The sequence below is a fragment of the Excalfactoria chinensis genome, chromosome 32 (genome assembly GCF_039878825.1).
Source record: "Excalfactoria chinensis isolate bCotChi1 chromosome 32, bCotChi1.hap2, whole genome shotgun sequence".
NCBI classification, from domain to species: Eukaryota; Metazoa; Chordata; class Aves; order Galliformes; family Phasianidae; genus Excalfactoria; species Excalfactoria chinensis.
Genome location: NC_092856.1, coordinates 449,216 through 465,152, shown reverse-complemented (window position 1 = coordinate 465,152; position 15,937 = coordinate 449,216). Strand labels below are relative to the sequence as shown.

The window sequence follows — 15,937 nt, the reverse complement described above, 5'->3', positions numbered from 1 at the left end:
TGGGGGGATATAGGGGCATATAGGAGGATATGGGGGCATATAGGGGGATATAGGGGCATATAGGGGGATATGGGGGCATATAGGGGGATATGGGGCATATAGAGGGATATGGGGGCATATAGGGGGATATAGGGGGATATGGGGGCATACAGGTGGATATGGGGGCATACAGGTGGATATGGGGGCATATAGGGGCATATAGGGGGATATAGGGGCATATAGGGGGATATAGGAACATATAGGGGGATATAGGAGGGTATGGGGGCACATAGGGGGATATGGGGGCATTTGGTGGGATATAGGGGGATATGGGGGCATATAGGGGAATATAGGGCATGTAGGGGGATATAGGGGCATATAAAGGCATATAGGGGGATATGGGGGCATATAGGGGGATATAGGGGCATATAGGGGGATATAGGGGCATATAGGGGGATATGGGGGCATATAGGGGGATATGGGGGCATATAGGGGGATATAGGGGCATATAGGGGCATATAAGGGCATATAGGGGGATATGGGGGCATATAGGGGGATATAGGGCATGTAGGGGGATATAGGGGCATATAAAGGCATATAGGGGGATATGGGGGCATATAGGGGGATATGGGGGCATATAGGGGGATATGGGGGCATATAAGGGCATATAGGGAGATATGGGGGGATATGGGGGCATATAGGGGGATATGGGGGCATATAGGGGGATATAGGGGCATATAGGGGGATATGGGGCATATAGGGGGATATAGGAGCATATAGGGGCATATAGGGGGATATGGGGGCATATAGGAGGATATAGGGCATGTAGGGGCATATAGGGGCATGTAGGGGCATATAGGGGGATATGGGGGCATACAGGGGGATATGGGGGCATATAGGGGGATATAGGGGGATATAGGGGGATATAGGGGCATATAGGGGGATATGGGGGCATCTAGGGGGATATGGGGGCATATAGGGGCATATAAGGGGATATGGGGGCATATAGGGGGATATAGGGGGATATAGGGGCATATAGGGGGATGTGGGGGCATATAGGGGCATATAGGAGGATATGGGGGCATATAGGGTGATATGGAGCATATAGGGGGATATAGGAGGGTATGGGGGCACATAGGGGGATATGGGGGCACATAGGGGGATATAGGGGGATATGGGGGCATATAGGGGCATATGGGTGGATATAGGGGCATATAGGGGGATATAGGAGCATATAGGGGGGCATATAGGAGGGTATGGGGGCACATAGGGAGTTATAGGGGCATTTGGTGGGATATAGGGGCATATAAGGGCATATAGGGGGATATAGGGGCATATAAGGGCATATAAGGGCATATAGGGGCATATAGGGTGTCCCCATATCCCGTATGGATCCCCCTCTCTATGGGCAGGATCTGCCTTTGGGGCTGATGGACGACATCTACGAGTTCGTGAAGAACTTCTCCCTGCGGGTGGATGAGGTGGAAGAGGTGAGGGTGCATTTGGGGTCCAGAGGGGGAACCCAAAAGGGATGGGATGAGGGGGGCGACCCCATAGAGGGGACTGACCCCATAGAGGGGGGTGACCCCATAGAAGGGACTGACCCCATAGAAGGGACTGACCCCATAGAGGGGCTGGGGGCTGTTTGACCCCATAGAGGGGCTGTTTAACCCCATAGATGGGTCTGACCCCATAGAGGGGCTGTTTGACCCCATAGAGGGGCTGTTTGACCCCATAGAGGGGCTGTTTAATCCCATAGAGGGGGCTGACCCCATAGAGGGGCCGTTTAACCCCATAGAGGGGCTGTTTAACCCCATAGATGGGTCTGACCCCATAGAGGGGCCATTTAACCCCATAGAGGGGCTGTTTAACCCCATAGATGGGTCTGACCCCATAGAGGGGCCGTTTGACCCCATAGAGGGGCCATTTAACCCCATAGAGGGGCCATTTAACCCCATAGAGGGGCCATTTAACCCCATAGAGGGGCCGTTTGACCCCATAGATGGGTCTGACCCCGTAGAAGGGCCATTTAACCCCATAGAGGGGCCATTTAACCCCATAGAGGGGCTGTTTAACCCCATAGAGGGGCTGTTTGACCCCATAGACGGGTCTGACCCCATAGAGGGGCCGTTTAACCCCATAGAGGGGGCTGACCCCATAGAGGGGCCGTTTAACCCCATAGAGGGGCTGTTTAACCCCATAGAGGGGGCTGGCCCCATAGAGGGGCCATTTAACCCCATAGAGGGGCTGTTTAACCCCATAGATGGGTCTGACCCCATAGAGGGGCCGTTTGACCCCATAGAGGGGCCATTTAACCCCATAGAGGGGCCATTTAACCCCATAGAGGGGCCGTTTGATCCCATAGATGGGTCTGACCCCATAGAGGGGCCATTTAACCCCATAGAGGGGCTGTTTAACCCCATAGAGGGGACTGACCCCATAGAGGGGCTGTTTAACCCCATAGAGGGGCTGTTTAACCCCATAGAGGGGACTGACCCCATAGAGGGGCAGTTTAACCCCATAGAGGGGCAGTTTAACCCCATAGAGGGGGCTGACCCCATAGAGGGGGCTGACCCCATAGAGGGGCCATTTAACCCCATAGATGGGTCTGACCCCATAGAGGGGCCATTTAACCCCATAGTGGGGCTGTTTAACCCCATAGAGGGGACTGACACCATAGAGGGGCAGTTTAACCCCATAGAGGGGCCATTTAACCCCATAGAGGGGCTGTTTAACCCCATAGAGGGGCCATTTAACCCCATAGAGGGGCCATTTAACCCCATAGAGGGGCCATTTAACCCCATAGAGGGGCTGTTTGACCCCATAGATGGGTCTGACCCCATAGAGGGGCCATTTAACCCCATAGAGGGGCTGTTTAACCCTTTGCTGCCCGCAGATGTTGACCAACAACCGCATCTGGAAGAACCGCACCATCGACATCGGGGTCATCCCAGCGGAGGAGGCTCTCAATTATGGGTTCAGGTTTGGGGTGAAGCTCTTTGGGGTCACGCTGTGCTGTATGGGGGGACCTATAGGGGTCGGGGTCCAGTCCTGAGAGCTCAGCCTTGGCTGTGGGTCCTTTGGGGTCCTATGGAGGCCTATGGAGTCCTATGGGCTCCTATGGGGTCCTACGAGGTCCTATGGAGTCCTATGAGGTCCTATGGGGCCAGTGGGCTCCTACGGGCTCCTATGGGGTCCTACGAGGTCCTATGGAGTCCTATGGGGTCCTATGGAGTCCTATGGGGTCCTATGGGGTCCTATGGAGGCCTATGGAGTCCTATGGGGTCCAGTGGGGTCTTATGGGGTCCTATGAGGTCCTATGGAGTCCTATGGAGTCTTATGGGGTCCAGTGGGGTCCTATGGAGTTCTATGGGGTCCTATGGAGGTCTGTGGGGTCCTGTGGAGTCCTGTGGAGTCCTGTGGAGTCCTATGGGGTCCTATGAGGTCCTATGGAGTCCTATGGGGTCCTGTAGGGTCCTATGGAGTCCTATGGAGTCCTATGGGGTCCTATGGAGTCCTATGGGGTCCTGTAGGGTCCTATGGAGTCCTATGAGGTCCTATGGAGTCCTGTGGGGTCCAGTGGGGTCCTATGGAGTCCTATGGGGTCCTGCGGGGTCCTACGAGGTCCTATGGAGTCCTATGGGGTCCTATGAGGTCCTATGGGCTCCTATGGGGTCCAATGGGCTCCTATGGGCTCCTACAGGGTCCTGTGGAGTCCTATGGGGTCCTATGGAGTCCTGTGGAGTCCTATGGGGTCCTATGGGGTGGGGACCCCCACCTCTCCCATGTCCCCATATCCCTTTGATGCAAGGCCTCCCTATGGACTCTATGGCTTGTTATAGGGTGAGTGTGGGGCCGTGGCTCCCCTTAACCCCCCCGTCCCTATATCTCCCTGTATCTCAGTGGGGTGATGCTGCGGGGCTCCGGGATCCAGTGGGACCTGAGGAAAACTCAACCCTACGACGTGTACGACCAGGTGGAGTTCGATGTCCCCATTGGATCCCGTGGTGACTGCTACGACCGGTACGGCCCCATATGTCCCCAGCCCCATTGGAGCTCTATGGAGTGCCTATAGGGCACTATGGGAGGTCTATGGGGCTCTATTGGGGGTCTGTGGGGTTCTATGGGGTGATATGGGGCTCTATGTGGTCCTATTGGGGTCCTATGGTGGCCTATTGGGGCTCTATGGGGGGTCTGTGGTGCTCTATGGGATCTCTATGGGGTGATATGGGGGTCCTATGGGGCTCTATGGGGTTCTATGGGGTGATATGGGGGCTCTATGGGGGTCTATGGGGCTGTATTGGGGTCATATGGGGCAATATGAGGGGTCTGTGGGGCTCTATGGAGCTCTATGGGGGGTCTATGGAGTCCTATGGGGGGTCTATGGGGTCCTATGGGGCTCTATGGTGTCCTATTGGGGTTCTATTGGGTTCTATGGGGCTCTATGGGATCCTATTGAGTCCTATTGGGGCTCTATTGTGCTCTATGGGGGCTCTATGGGGCTGTATGGGGGTCTATGGAGCTCTATGGGGTGGGATTGGGGGGCATTAGGGGGGGTTATGGGGCTCTATGGGGGTCTATGGGGCTCTATGGGGGTCTGTGGGGTCCTATGGGGAATCTATGGGGGTCTATTGGGGTCTGTGAAGGGCTATGGGGGGTCTATGAGGCTCTATGGAGCTCTATGGAGTGTCTATAGGGCACTATGGGAGGTCTATGGGGCTCTATTGGGGGTCTGTGGGGTTCTATGGGGTGATATGGGGCTCTATGTGGTCCTATTGGGGTCCTATGGTGGCCTATTGGGGCTCTATGGGGGGTCTATGGGGTGATATGGGAGGTATATGGGGTATATGTGCATCCCATTCCAGTCCCTAACCATGTGGATCCCATTCCAGTCCCTAGGCTGCATTGGGGTCATATGGGGCAATATGAGGGGTCTGTGGGGCTCTATGGAGCTCTATGGGGGGTCTATGGGGTCCTATGGGGGGTCTATGGTGTCCTATTGGGGTTCTATTGGGTTCTATGGGGCTCTATGGGATCCCATACCCTGACCCCATACCCTGACCCCATACCCTGACCCCATACCCTGACCCCATACCCTGATCCCATACCCTGACCCCATACCCTGACCCCATACCCTGACCCCATACCCTGACCCCGTACCCTGATCCCGTACCCTGACCCCATACCCTGACCCCATACCCTGACCCCATACCCTGATCCCATACCCTGACCCCATACCCTGACCCCATACCCAGACCCCATACCCTGACCCCATACCCAGACCCCATACCCTGACCCCATACCCTGACCCCATACCCTGACCCCATACCCTGACCCCATATCCTGATCCCATACCCTGATCCCATATCCTGATCCCTTACACTGACCCCATATCCTGATCCCTTACACTGACCCCATACCCTGACCCCATACCCTGACCCCATACCCTGACCCTATACCCTGATCCCATACCCTGACCCCATACCCTGACCCCATACCCTGACCCCATACCCTGACCCCATACCCTGACCCCATACCCTGACCCCATACCCTGACCCCATACACTGACCCCATACCCTGACCCCATACCCTGCCCTGCCCCATAGATACCTGTGCCGCGTGGAGGAGATGCGTCAGTCCCTGCGCATCATCCTGCAGTGCCTCAATAAGATGCCGGAGGGGGAAATCAAGGTGGACGACGCCAAGATCTCCCCCCCTAAAAGGGCAGAGATGAAGGTAAGGAACCACAGCCCGGGCCCCAAAAAGGGGGGGGGGTCTCGGCTTTGGGGTCTGGGCTTTGGGGTCTCAGCTTTGGGGTCTCGGCTTTGGGGTCCCAGCTTTGGGGTCTCAGCTTTGGGGTCTCGGCTTTGGGATCTCGGCTTTGGGGTCTCAGATTTGGGGTCTCGGCTTTGGGGTCTCGGCTTTGGGGTCTCAGGGGTCTCGGCTTTGGGGTCTCGGCTTTGGGGTCTCAGATTTGGGGTCTCGGCTTTGGGGTCTCATCTTTGGGGTCTCATCTTTGGGGTCTGGGCTTTGGGGTCTCGGCTTTGGGGTCTCGGCTTTGGGGTCTGGGCTTTGGGGTTTCAGCTTTGGGGACTCAGCTTTGGGGTCCCGGCTTTGGGGTCTCGGCTTTGGGATCTCGGCTTTGGGGTCCCAGCTTTGGGGTCCCGGCTTTGGGGTCTCATCTTTGGGGTCTCATCTTTGGGATCTTGGCTTTGGGGACTCGGCTTTGGGGACTCAGCTTTGGGGTCTCGGCTTTGGGGTCCCGGCTTTGGGATCTCGGCTTTGGGGTCTGGGCTTTGGGGTCTGGGCTTTGGGGTTTTGGCTTTGGGGTCTCAGCTTTGGGGTCCCAGCTTTGGGATCTTGGCTTTGGGGTCTTGGCTTTGGGGTCCCAGCTTTGGGGTCCCGGCTTTGGGGTTTTGGCTTTGGGGTCTCATCTTTGGGGTCCCCGTTCTCTCCCCACAGACGTCCATGGAGTCCCTCATCCATCACTTCAAGCTCTACACTGAAGGTTACCAGGTGCCCCCCGGAGCCACATACACGGCCATTGAAGCCCCCAAGGTACCACAGCTCATGGGTCTGGGGGCTGAGACCCCCAAGGTGCCTCTTCTCATGATGTTTAGGGGGGGTGAGACCCCCAGGGTGCCCTTTCATGTGCTATTTGGGGGGGTGGGACCCCCAATGTGCCCCTTCTTGTGCTGTTTATGGGGTGAGACCCCCAATGTGCCCCTTCTTGTGCTATTTAGGGTCTGAGACCCCCAAGGTGCCCCTTCATGTGCTGTTTATGGGGTGGGACCCCCAATGTGCCCCTTCTCATGATGTTTAGGGGGGGTGAGACCCCCAATGTGCCCCTTCTTGTGCTATTTGGGGGCTGAGACCCCAATGTGCCCCTTCATGTGCTATTTGGGGGGGTGAGACCCCCAATGTGCCCCTTCATGTGCTATTTAGGGTCTGAGACCCCCAATGTGCCCCTTCTCATACTGTTAATGGGGGTGAGACCTTCAGGGTGCCCCTTCATGTGCTATTTGGGGGGGTGGGACCCCCAAGGTGCCCCTTCATGTGCTGTTTAGGGGCTGAGACCCCCAAGGTGCCCCTTCTCATGCTGTTTAGGGGGGGTGAGACCCCCAGGGTGCCCCTTCTTGTGCTATTTAGGGTCTGAGACCCCCAATGTGCCCCTTCTTGTGCTGTTTGCGGGGAGTGAGACCCCCAATGTGCCCCTTCATGTCCTGTTTGGGGGCTGAGACCCCCAGTGTGCCCCTTCATGTGCTATTTAGGGGCTGAGACCCCCAAGGTGCCCCTTCATGTGCTGTTTATGGGGTGGGACCCCCAATGTGCCCCTTCTTGTGCTATTTGGGGGCTGAGACCCCCCTCCTTGTGCTGTTTATGGGGTGAGACCCCCAAGGTGCCCCTTCATGTGCTGGTTGGGGGCTGAGACCCCCAAGGTGCCCCTCCTCATGCTGTTTTGGGGGGGTGAGACCCCCAGGGTGCCCTTTCATGTGCTATTTGGGGGGGTGGGACCCCCAAGGTGCCCCTTCTTGTGCTGTTTATGGGGTGAAATCCCCAAGGTGCCCCTTCACGTGCTGTTTGGGGGCTGAGACCCCCAATGTGCCCCTTCTCATACTGTTAATGGGGGTGAGACCCCCAAGGTGCCCCTTTTTGTGCTGTTTAGGGGGGGTGAGACCCCCAAGTTGCCCCTTCTCATGCTGTTAATGGGGGTGAGACCTTCAGGGTGCCCCTTCATGTGCTATTTGGGGGGGTGAGACCCCCAAGGTGCCCCTTCTCATACTGTTAATGGGGGTGAGACCTTCAGGGTGCCCCTTCTTGTGCTATTTGGGGGGGTGGGACCCCCAATGTGCCCCTTCTCATGCTGTTTAGGGGGGGTGAGACCCCCAGGGTGTCCTTTCATGTGCTATTTGGGGGGGTGAGACCCCCAATGTGCCCCTTCATGTGCTATTTATGGGGTGGGACCCCCAATGTGCCCCTTCTCATGCTGTTAATGGGGGTGAGACCCCCAGGGTGCCCCTTCATGTGCTATTTGGGGGGGTGGGACCCCCAATGTGCCCCTTCATGTGCTATTTAGGGTCTGAGACCCCCAATGTGCCCCTTCTTGTGCTATTTAGGGTCTGAGACCCCCAAGTTGCCCCTTTTTGTGCTGTTTAGGGGAGTGAGACCCCCCTCCTTGTGCTGTTTATGGGGTGGGGGTGGGCTCTGATGGGGCTGATCCCACTCTGCCACCTCCCAGCATGGTCAGTGGGTGGCAGAAGGGAGCTGGGTGCCCCTATTGCTATGGGGTATATATAGGGGTGCCCCTATTGCTATGGGATATATATAGGGGTGCCCCTATTGCTATGGGGTATATATATAGGGGTGCCCCTATTGCTATGGGATATATATATAGGGGTGCCCCTATTGCTATGGGGTATATATAGGGGTGCCCCTATTGCTATGGGGTATATATAGGGGTGCCCCTATTGCTATGGGGTATATATATAGGGGTGCCCCTATTGCTATGGGATATATATAGGGGTGCCCCTATTGCTATGGGAGCCCCTATTGCTATGGGGTATATATATAGGGGTGCCCCTATTGCTATGGGATATATATATAGGGGTGCCCCTATTGCTATGGGATATATATATAGGGGTGCCCCTATTGCTATGGGGTATATATAGGGGTGCCCCTATTGCTATGGGGTATATATATAGGGGTGCCCCTATTGCTATGGGGTATATATAGGGGTGCCCCTATTGCTATGGGATATATATGGGGTGCCCCTATTGCTATGGGGTATATATATAGGGGTGCCCCTATTGCTATGGGGTATATATATAGGGGTGCCCCTATTGCTATGGGATATATATAGGGGTGCCCCTATTGCTATGGGGTATATATAGGGGTGCCCCTATTGCTATGGGGTATATATAGGGGTGCCCCTATTGCTATGGGATATATATAGGGGTGCCCCTATTGCTATGGGGTATATATAGGGGTGCCCCTATTGCTATGGGGTATATATAGGGGTGCCCCTATTGCTATGGGGTATATATATAGGGCCGTGTTATCTCTGTCCCTATAGGGTGAATTCGGCGTCTACCTGGTGTCTGATGGCAGCAGCCGCCCCTATCGCTGCAAGATCAAAGCACCCGGCTTTGCTCACCTGGTACTGGGGGGGGGTGGGTCTGATTATGGGGGGGGGGTCCCACACGAGGCCCCATATGAGGCCCATTGCCCCCTGTAGGGCTGTGGCTGCCCCCCCACGCCTTTATCCCTATGGGGTGTTTATAGGGCCGAGCGCTGCCCCCAAAGCCCTGAGCCTCAATGTGAAGCTGTTCAGCCCCCGCTCTCGTTTCCTTTCTCTGACCACTTCCTCACGTCGCTATGGGGCTGCTATGGGGCTGTGTGGGGCTGCTATGGGGCTGCTATGGGGCTGTGTGGGGCTGCTATGGGGCTGCTATGGGGCTGTGTGGGGCTGTGTGGGGCTGCTATGGGGCTGTGTGGGGCTGCTATGGGGCTGCTGTGGGGCTGCTATGGGGCTGTGTGGGGCTGCTATGGGGCTGCTATGGGGTCAGGGCTTGGGTAGGGCCGTCCCTTATCACAATATAGGGCCGTCCCTTATCACGATATAGGGCCGTGCCTTATCACGATATAGGGCTGTCCCTTATCACGATATAGGGCCGTGCCTTATCACAGTATAGGGCCGTCCCTTATCACGATATAGGGCCGTCCCTTATCACAATATAGGGCCATCCCTTATCACAGTATAGGGCCGTCCCTCAGCACAATATAGGGCCGTCCCTTATCACAATGTAGGGCCGTCCCTCAGCACAATATAGGGCCATCCCTTATCACAATATAGGGCCATCCCTTATCACAGTATAGGGCCGTCCCTTAGCACAATATAGGGCCATCCCTTATCACAATATAGGGCCATCCCTTATCACAATATAGGGCCGTCCCTTATCACGATATAGGGCCGTCCCTTATCACAATATAGGGCCGTCCCTTATCACGATATAGGGCCATCTCTTATCACAATATAGGGCTGATGTTGCTGTTTCCTTCCCCCCCAGGCCGGCTTGGATCGCATGTCCCAGGGCCATATGCTGGCAGACGTGGTGGCCATCATTGGTGTGTTGAGTTGTGGGTTCTCAGCTGAGGTTTGGGTTGGGGGGGGGGGGTGTTCTCTATGGGTTTAAACCCCCCCCCCATCTCCATCTCCCCATGGCAGGGACCCAGGACATCGTGTTTGGGGAGGTGGATCGATGAGGGGACAACGATGAGCTGCAGCTTCATCCGCATCAATGGAGAGTTGGGAGATAATAAAGAAATAAAGGATCAAAGTGATGGAAAATAGACACAGCGTGAATCCGGATCCATCCGACCCCATAGGGCTCCATATCCCCTCTCACCCCATAGGGCTCCATATCCCCTCTCACCCCATAGGGCTCCATATCCCCCTCTCACCCCATAGGGCTCCATATCCCCCTCTGACCCCATAGGGCTCCATATCCCCCTCTCACCCCATAGGGCTCCATATCCCCTCTCACCCCATAGGGCTCCATATCCCCCTCTCACCCCATAGGGCTCCATATCCCCTCTCACCCCATAGGGCTCCATATCCCCATAGGGCTCCATATCCCCTCTCACCCCATAGGGCTCCATATCCCCCTCTCACCCCATAGGGCTTCATATCCCCCTCTCACCCCATAGGGCTCCATATCCCCATAGGGCTCCATATCCCCTCTCACCCCATAGGGCTCCATATCCCCCTCTCACCCCATAGGGCTTCATATCCCCCTCTCACCCCATAGGGCTCCATATCCCCATAGGGCTCCATATCCCCTCTCACCCCATAGGGCTCCATATCCCCCTCTCACCCCATAGGGCTCCATATCCCCCTCTCACCCCATAGGGCTCCATATCCCCTCTGACCCCATAGGGCTCCATATCCCCCTCTGACCCCATAGGGCTCCATATCCCCCTCTGACCCCATAGGGCTCCATATCCCCTCTCACCCCATAGGGCTCCATATCCCCTCTCACCCCATAGGGCTCCATATCCCCCTCTCACCCCATAGGGCTCCATATCCCCTCTCACCCCATAGGGCTCCATATCCCCTCTCACCCCATAGGGCTCCATATCCCCCCTCTCACCCCATAGGGCTCCATATCCCCCCTCTGACCCCATAGGGCTCCATATCCCCCCTCCTCACCCCATAGGGCTCCATATCCCCTCTCACCCCATAGGGCTCCATATCCCCCTCTCACCCCATAGGGCTCCATATCCCCTCTCACCCCATAGGGCTCCATATCCCCATAGGGCTCCATATCCCTCTCACCCCATAGGGCTCCATATCCCCCTCTCACCCCATAGGGCTTCATATCCCCCTCTCACCCCATAGGGCTCCATATCCCCATAGGGCTCCATATCCCCTCTCACCCCATAGGGCTCCATATCCCCCTCTCACCCCATAGGGCTCCATATCCCCCTCTCACCCCATAGGGCTCCAGATCCCCTCTCACCCCATAGGGCTCCATATCCCCCTCTCACCCCATAGGGCTCCATATCCCCCTCTCACCCCATAGGGCTCCATATCCCCCTCTCACACCCATAGGGCCCCATATCCCCCTCTCACCCCATAGGGCCCCATATCCCCCTCTGACCCCATAGGGCTTCCATATCCCCCTCTGACCCCATAGGGCTCCATATCCCCCTCTGACCCCATAGGGCTCCATATCCCCCTCTGACCCCATAGGGCTCCATATCCCCCTCTCACCCCATAGGGCTCCATATCCCCTCTCACCCCATAGGGCTCCATATCCCCCCTCTCACCCCATAGGGCTCCATATCCCCCTCTGGACCCCATAGGGCTCCATATCCCCCTCTCACCCCATAGGGCTCCATATCCCCATAGGGCTCCATATCCCCCTCTCACCCCATAGGGCTCCATATCCCCATAGGGCTCCATATCCCCTCTCACCCCATAGGGCTCCATATCCCCTCTGACCCCATAGGGCTCCATATCCCCTCTCACCCCATAGGGCTCCATATCCCCTCTCACCCCATAGGGCTCCTTATCCCCCTCTCACCCCCATAGGGCTCCATATCCCCTCTGACCCCATAGGGCTCCATATCCCCCTCTGACCCCATAGGGCTCCATATCCCCTCTCACCCCATAGGGCTCCTTATCCCCTCTCACCCCCATAGGGCTCCATATCCCCTCTCACCCCATAGGGCTCCATATTCCCCTCTGACCCCATAGGGCTCCATATCCCCCTCTCACCCCATAGGGCTCCATATCCCCTCTCACCCCCCATAGGGCTCCATATCCCCTCTCACCCCATAGGGCTCCATATCCCCCTCTGACCCCATAGGGCTCCATATCCCCCTCTCACCCCATAGGGCTCCATATCCCCATAGGGCTCCATATCCCCCTCTCACCCCATAGGGCTCCATATCCCCTCTGACCCCATAGGGCTCCATATCCCCTCTCACCCCATAGGGCTCCATATCCCCCCTCTCACACCCCATAGGGCTCCATATCCCCCTCTGACCCCATTGGGCTCCATATCCCCCTCTCACCCCATAGGGGGTCCATATCCCCCTCTCACCCCATAGGGCTCCATATCCCCTCTCACCCCATAGGGCTCCATATCCCCCTCTCACCCCATAGGGCTCCATATCCCCCCTCTGACCCCATAGGGCTCCATATCCCCTTCTCACCCCATAGGGCTCCATATCCCCTCTCACCCCATAGGGCTCCATATCCCCCTCTGACCCCATAGGGCTCCATGTCCCCCTCTGACCCCATAGGGCTCCATATCCCCTTCTCACCCCCATAGGGCTCCATATCCCCTCTCACCCCATAGGGCTCCATATCCCCCTCTCACCCCATAGGGCTCCATATCCCCCTCTCACCCCATAGGGCTCCATATCCCCTCTCACCCCATAGGGCTCCATATCCCCATAGGGCTCCATATCCCCTCTGACCCCATAGGGCTCCATATCCCCCCTCTCACCCCATAGGGCTCCATATCCCCTCTCACCCCATATGGCTCCATATCCCCCTCTCACCCCATAGGGCTCCATATCCCCCTCTCACCCCATAGGGCTCCATATCCCCTCTGACCCCATAGGGCTCCATATCCCCCTCTCACCCCATAGGGCTCCATATCCCCCTCTGACCCCATAGGGCTCCATATCCCCCTCTGACCCCATAGGGCTTCATATCCCCTCTCACCCCATAGGGCTCCATATCCCCCTCTGACCCCATAGGGCTTCATATCCCCTCTCACCCCATAGGGCTCCATATCCCCTCTCACCCCATAGGGCTCCATATCCCCCTCTGACCCCATAGGGCTCCATATCCCCCTCTCACCCCATAGGGCTCCATATCCCCCTCTGACCCCATAGGGCTCCATATCCCCCTCTGACCCCATAGGGCTTCATATCCCCTCTCACCCCCATAGGGCTCCATATCCCCCTCTGACCCCATAGGGCTTTCATATCCCCTCTCACCCCATAGGGCTCCATATCCTCCTCTCACCCCATAGGGCTCCATATCCCCTCTCACCCCATAGGGCTCCATATCCCCTCTCACCCCATAGGGCTCCATATCCCCATAGGGCTCCATATCCCCCTCTCACCCCATAGGGCTCCATATCCCCCTTTTTCCCCATAGGGCTCCATATCCCCTCTCACCCCATAGGGCTCCATATCCCCCTTTTTCCCCATAGGGCTCCATATCCCCTCTCACCCCATAGGGCTCCATATCCCCTCTCACCCCATAGGGCTCCATATCCCCATAGGGCTCCATATCCCCTCTCACCCCATAGGGCTCCATATCCCCTCTCAACCCCATAGGGCTCCATATCCCCCTCTCACCCCATAGGGCTCCATATCCCCTCTCAACCCCATAGGGCTCCTTATCCCCTCTCACCCCATAGGGCTCCATATCCCCCTCTCACCCCATAGGGCTCCATATCCCCTCTCACCCCATAGGGCTCCTTATCCCCTCTCACCCCATAGGGCTCCATATCCCCCCCTCACCCCATAGGGCTCCATGTCCCCCTCTCACCCCATAGGGCTCCATATCCCCCTCTCACCCCATAGGGCTCCTTATCCCCTCTCACCCCATAGGGCTCCATATCCCCTCTCACCCCATAGGGCTCCATATCCCCCTCTCACCCCATAGGGCTCCATATCCCCTCTGACCCCATAGGGCTCCATATCCCCCTCTCACCCCATAGGGCTCCATATCCCCCTCTCACCCCATAGGGCTCCATATCCCCCCCTCTCACCCCATAGGGCTCCATATCCCCTCTCACCCCATAGGGCTCCATATCCCCCTCTCACCCCATAGGGCTCCATATCCCCCTCTCACCCCATAGGGCTCCATATCCCCCTCTCACCCCATAGGGCTCCATATCCCCCTCTGACCCCATAGGGCTCCATATCCCCTCTGACCCATAGGGCTCCTTATCCCCTCTCACCCCATAGGGCTCCATATCCCCCTCTGACCCCATAGGGCTCCATATCCCCTCTCACCCCATAGGGCTCCATATCCCCCTCTGACCCCATAGGGCTCCATATCCCCTCTCACCCCATAGGGCTCCATATCCCCCCTCTCACCCCATAGGGCTCCATATCCCCCCTCTCACCCCATAGGGCGCCATATCCCCCTCTGACCCCATAGGGCTCCATATCCCCTCTCACCCCATAGGGCTCCATATCCCCCTCTCACCCCATAGGGCTCCATATCCCCCTCTGACCCCATAGGGCTCCATATCCCCCTCTGACCCCATAGGGCTCCATATCCCCCTCTGACCCCATAGGGCTCCATATCCCCCTCTGACCCCATAGGGCTCCATATCCCCCTCACCCCATAGGGCTCCATATCCCCCTCTCACCCCATAGGGCTCCATATCCCCTCTGACCCCATAGGGCTCCATATCCCCCTCTCACCCCATAGGGCTCCATATCCCCCTCTCACCCCATAGGGCTCCATATCCCCTCTGACCCATAGGGCTCCATATCCCCTCCCATAGGGCTCCATATCCCCCCTCTCGACCCCATAGGGCTCCATATCCCCCTCTGACCCCATAGGGCTCCATATCCCCCTCTGACCCCATAGGGCTCCATATCCCCCTCTGACCCCATAGGGCTCCATATCCCCCTCTGACCCCATAGGGCTCCATATCCCCCTCTCACCCCATAGGGCTCCATATCCCCCTCTCACCCCATAGGGCTCCATATCCCCCTCTCACCCCATAGGGCTCCATATCCCCTCTCACCCCATAGGGCTCCATATCCCCCTCTCACCCCATAGGGCTCCATATCCCCTCTCACCCCATAGGGCTCCATATCCCCCTCTCACCCCATAGGGCTCCATATCCCCCTCTCACCCCATTGGGCTCCATATCCCCCTCTCACCCCATAGGGCTCCATATCCCCCTCTGACCCCATAGGGCTCCATATCCCCTCTGACCCCATAGGGCTCCATATCCCCCTCTGACCCCATAGGGCTCCATATCCCCCCTCTGACCCCATAGGGCTCCATATCCCCCCTCTCACCCCATAGGGCTCCATATCCCCCCTCTCACCCCATAGGGCTCCATATTCCCCTCTCACCCCATATGGCTCCATATCCCCCTCTCACCCCATAGGGCTCCATATCCCCCTCTCACCCCATAGGGCTCCATATCCCCTCTCACCCCATAGGGCTCCATATCCCCCTCTCACCCCATAGGGCTCCATATCCCCCTCTGACCCCATAGGGCTCCATATCCCCTCTGACCCCATAGGGCTCCATATCCCCTCTCACCCCATAGGGCTCCATATCCCCCTCTCACCCCATAGGGCTCCATATCCCTCTCTGACCCCATAGGGCTCCATATCCCCATAGGGTTCCATATCCCCTCTCACCCCATAGGGCTCCATATCCCCCTCTCACCCCATAGGA

The 15,937-nt window shown here is 57.3% G+C and overlaps 2 protein-coding genes across 2 annotated transcripts in view; both read left to right on the top strand.

Annotated features, from left to right (window-relative positions):
- NDUFS2 (NADH:ubiquinone oxidoreductase core subunit S2) overlaps nt 1–10,342 on the top strand; it is a 26,911-nt gene extending 16,569 nt beyond the window's left edge. Inside the window, exons 8-15 of the mRNA XM_072358619.1 lie at nt 1,392–1,469; nt 2,876–2,961; nt 3,883–4,002; nt 5,586–5,715; nt 6,442–6,537; nt 9,053–9,136; nt 10,047–10,104; nt 10,205–10,342. Of these exons, the coding sequence (XP_072214720.1) occupies nt 1,392–1,469; nt 2,876–2,961; nt 3,883–4,002; nt 5,586–5,715; nt 6,442–6,537; nt 9,053–9,136; nt 10,047–10,104; nt 10,205–10,242 (690 nt within the window). The 3' untranslated portion in view covers nt 10,243–10,342. The remainder of the gene's footprint in view (nt 1–1,391; nt 1,470–2,875; nt 2,962–3,882; nt 4,003–5,585; nt 5,716–6,441; nt 6,538–9,052; nt 9,137–10,046; nt 10,105–10,204) is intronic.
- Nucleotides 10,253–15,937, top strand: part of FCER1G (Fc epsilon receptor Ig) — a 7,860-nt gene continuing 2,175 nt past the window's right edge. The window contains exon 1 of the mRNA XM_072358615.1: nt 10,253–10,316. Coding sequence (XP_072214716.1) covers nt 10,253–10,316 — 64 coding nt within the window. The remainder of the gene's footprint in view (nt 10,317–15,937) is intronic.